This window comes from Sinocyclocheilus anshuiensis, unplaced genomic scaffold (assembly GCF_001515605.1).
Source record: "Sinocyclocheilus anshuiensis isolate Anshui unplaced genomic scaffold, SAMN03320099.WGS_v1.1 scaffold1578, whole genome shotgun sequence".
NCBI lineage: Eukaryota > Metazoa > Chordata > Actinopteri > Cypriniformes > Cyprinidae > Sinocyclocheilus > Sinocyclocheilus anshuiensis.
In genome coordinates this window covers 588,759-592,392 of record NW_015544225.1, presented here as the reverse complement: position 1 = coordinate 592,392, position 3,634 = coordinate 588,759, and the positions used below count along the sequence as shown (strand labels likewise).

Here is a 3,634-nt window from a genome sequence, read left to right as displayed (position 1 = left end):
CAATTCACTGCAGCCTGAAGCTGAGGCATGCGACAATAAAAAGTAATATACTGTGATTGCGGTATCACTTCAGTGTTAAGAAAATAAATCACAGTAAGTTATCAAATGGTCTGCATTTTTGTTACTGCATTATTATTCTGGGTTTCAGGGGTGTCTGAAGCAATCATTACATGTTTGATGTCTGATCCTTCACATGCACCTAAAGACAAACTCACAAAAGTAAACATGAATTATATAGTACCGAATATAATTATTTATATTTTTATTGAGCATCATCGACTTAAAAACATTCTTTAAAGATATGAACAATCTTTTAAACAACCTAAGTTGCTTTTACTGCAATTTACAAGGCTGCTGTTTTACAATTTTTATTGTCACATGACTTTTCCAAAGATGTGATGTCAGCGCAGGTCACAGGTCATAGGTCACATCTGCTTCTGTCAGCTTAATGTAAAAAAAACCTCATCAAATGTCTTTCCTATTCGTATAGGTCATTCTTATTGCCTAAGGCAAGTTGTCACATTGGACAATATCTGTAACTTTAAATTATTTTCTGTATTTTATTGAAAGTTTTCCATAGTATTGCTAGGAAATTGGTTGTTTTATACATTATATGTTTTATCAAACATAATAGCCTATATTTTGTATCACTAAAACAAGAAAAGTGCATTTGATCCCTCTATTAAAATATGTTTAAACACACATAGATTACAAGCTTTTTATTCGAGGTTCAGTTTGTTTTGTTAAAAACGATTATCAGCTATTGTGTTGGCTATTTGTAGAATTACTGACAACAAAGCAGCTGAATATCAGCCAAGGTTGGTTGAAATAGTAGGATTTTGATGAGACTTGCGCGCTCTGTAACTTCCTGTTTACTACCGGGCAAGATGGCGGCGCCCACATAACCGACAGCACGGAGCACGCTCAGTTTAGAAATCAAGCTGTATTCTTCATGAGAAATCAATTTGAAAACCAATTTAAACACCAGCTGAACTATCGAAAGTTCTTTTCGGTCGATCGCCTACATTGTATTGATTTATTTATCTCGATGCTCCACGCATTGATGATGTTATCTGCAGCTGTGAAATGTTCACGATCATTCATGTGTGTTTAGGTCTGCTGGTTAACGTTTAAATACTGATCAGATGGAGCCGGAGACAAATCACGGGGAAATATAAGACAATTCATGCTTTTAGTAACGTTAGAAGGCGGCATCGCAGGCATGCGGTGTGTGAAGGCACTGCAGCTCACCCTTGCGGTCGTCAAACCAGATGCTGTGGCCCATCCGCTCATTCTGGAGGTGAGATCACACTGTTCTGCACCTGTCTAAATGTAAAAATGATTAAAAGAACGTGGAGTCTACATTACATACACATGACGTGGATACACTAGTTTTGAGTCCCCCTTGACATTAGCAAATTAAATTCAGTAACGTTAGTGGGGCTGTGTTAAACTTGTTGTTAAAAGGCTATATCTTTGTAACTATGGGATTTTGGCATAGCCAAATTACTACATAAATGTGTGTTTTCTCTGAGAGCTGATTTATTTCTGCTATTTTGTAGCAGTTGTATTAGTTTATGCATGGAAAGCAGATTCTTAAAGGGGTAGATCACCCAAAAATGAAAATGCTGTTATTATTTAATTAAAGGTAGTTTCAAACCTTTGACTTTTTTCCACCTGCGAAATACAATAAGAATGTTCCAGTTCTGTAGACCATTGGCTGCCATTGTATGGACAAAAAAAAAAAAAAAGAGACAGACATTAATTAAAATATCTTTTTATGTTCCAATGGTAGAATTCAGGTTGAGACATGAGGGTGAGTAAAGAATGACAGAATTTAGATTTTAATTCATAATTATTGAAAGAATTAAATAATTATGAAATTAAAATATTATAAGAAGTATTGATATAAATCAACAAGTTTCAGGGGGTACTTCCAGTAAAGATTTTTAGGTAAAAGGGGCAAAACGTTTAGCTGACAAAAACATTTAGGGATCTCTGGCTTACTCCATATAGTTACTTACCTGGCTATAAAAAATAACCTATCCTCCTGAGCAATATTCACTGGAGTAACAAGTGTGACAACTAGCCCCCGTCTCCTCTATACCCATCCTGCTGAATGTTACCCTTTTAACAAAGAAATATGTCTTGTAACTCAAAATATGTGGGGGCTTAAAACTACATACTTTGTCTTTATTATTAAAACGAGCAAGCCTCTTGCCTGATTTAATTTCCGCTGTCTGTCGCCTCAAAGAGATAAAGGTGCCTTTAATTTCCTCATGCAACATGGTTTGAAAACTGAAGCTATTTTACATTTTAAATGTAATGTTTGTACTTTCATCACTCAGTCTATAACCTTGTTCTTTTTGGAGATTAAAACTCTTATATAACCCTTTGTCGTCTTGTTGCTGAGGGCAAACATGAAATGAAAAGAGCAAAACTGAAAGAGGCTTCCATTAGCATAGCAACACATTTTTACTGACAATAAGTTTCGGTTTTAAGAGATGCAGATGAGCATAGGAAACATTTGAATATAATATTTCTTTTAATTTCAGGCTCTTCATAAGAAGATTCTCGAAAACTTCATTATAGTCAGAAAGAAGGATCTGACGTGGAGAACAGACGAGTCAGAAAGGTTTTATGCTGAACATGCAGGTAGAAAAGAATCTTTCTTCCTATAATATCCACCGCATGAATGAAAGAGGTCTGTGTTTGTAACAGATTGAATGGTTAAGTACATGTGTGGGTGGGTGTCAGTGTGATGCGTGATTTTAAACAGGGTGAGTCAAAGTAAAGGCTTCACACAACCTGGAGTTATAATGTTGACACAGCATGTGGAGAGAAAACATGTTACTCACTCCCAGCTTATCATATCCTGCATCCAAAGAAAAGCAGCTGCCTCGCATTCATGTCTGTATTATATGTGCAAGCCTTTTCAGACCATATTAACAGATTGCAACAAAAATCTGCTGCATAAACCACATCACCCTCGTTGGCTTATTTCTAGTGGATAAATTGATCAAAAGATAAAAGATATACAATGGTTTCTTTTTGGTTATAATCCCTGACTGTTTTTATTTTTACAGGACGTTTTTTCTATCAAAGACTGGTTGAATTCATGTCAAGGTAAATGTTTATTAGACTATTAATGTTTTTGTTTAAAAAAAAAAAAAGTAAAAATTTCATATGGCGGCTCTGCAAAGGAGCCAGTAGCAGGTTTATATGCACATGTATATTTTTATATACAGAATTGTGGTCATACATTTGTATGTATTAATTAAATAATTTGAAGCTGTAAGCTATTGATCTGTCTACTGACTATTGGTCTAATATATACAGTCGTTGTCAGAATTATTGGCACCCTTGGTAAATATGATCAAAGAAGGCTGTGAAAATAAATCTGCATTTTTAATCATTTTGATCTTTTATTTAAAATCGTGTCTGACAACAGAATATGCTGGGGATTGTTTTTGGATGAGAGCATTTTCTTTTCTTGATTTTTTTTTCTTGAAACCCTCCCAAACAACATGTGGTATAGGTGCTGTTTGATTTTTTTTTTTTTAAAGGTTTTCTGACCCTGAGACTCTGACCCTTTCTGCAATTCTCCAGCTGTGGTCCTTGGAGAGTCTTTAGC

General features: G+C 35.1%; 1 protein-coding gene across 1 annotated transcript in view; it reads left to right on the top strand.

Moving 5' to 3' along the window:
- The first annotated feature begins 871 nt into the window (after positions 1-871).
- LOC107697297 (nucleoside diphosphate kinase 6-like) overlaps positions 872-3,634 on the top strand; it is a 5,927-nt gene continuing 3,164 nt past the window's right edge. The window contains exons 1-3 of the mRNA XM_016498019.1: positions 872-1,300; positions 2,556-2,655; positions 3,087-3,126. Coding sequence (XP_016353505.1) covers positions 1,187-1,300; positions 2,556-2,655; positions 3,087-3,126 — 254 coding nt within the window. The 5' untranslated portion in view covers positions 872-1,186. The remainder of the gene's footprint in view (positions 1,301-2,555; positions 2,656-3,086; positions 3,127-3,634) is intronic.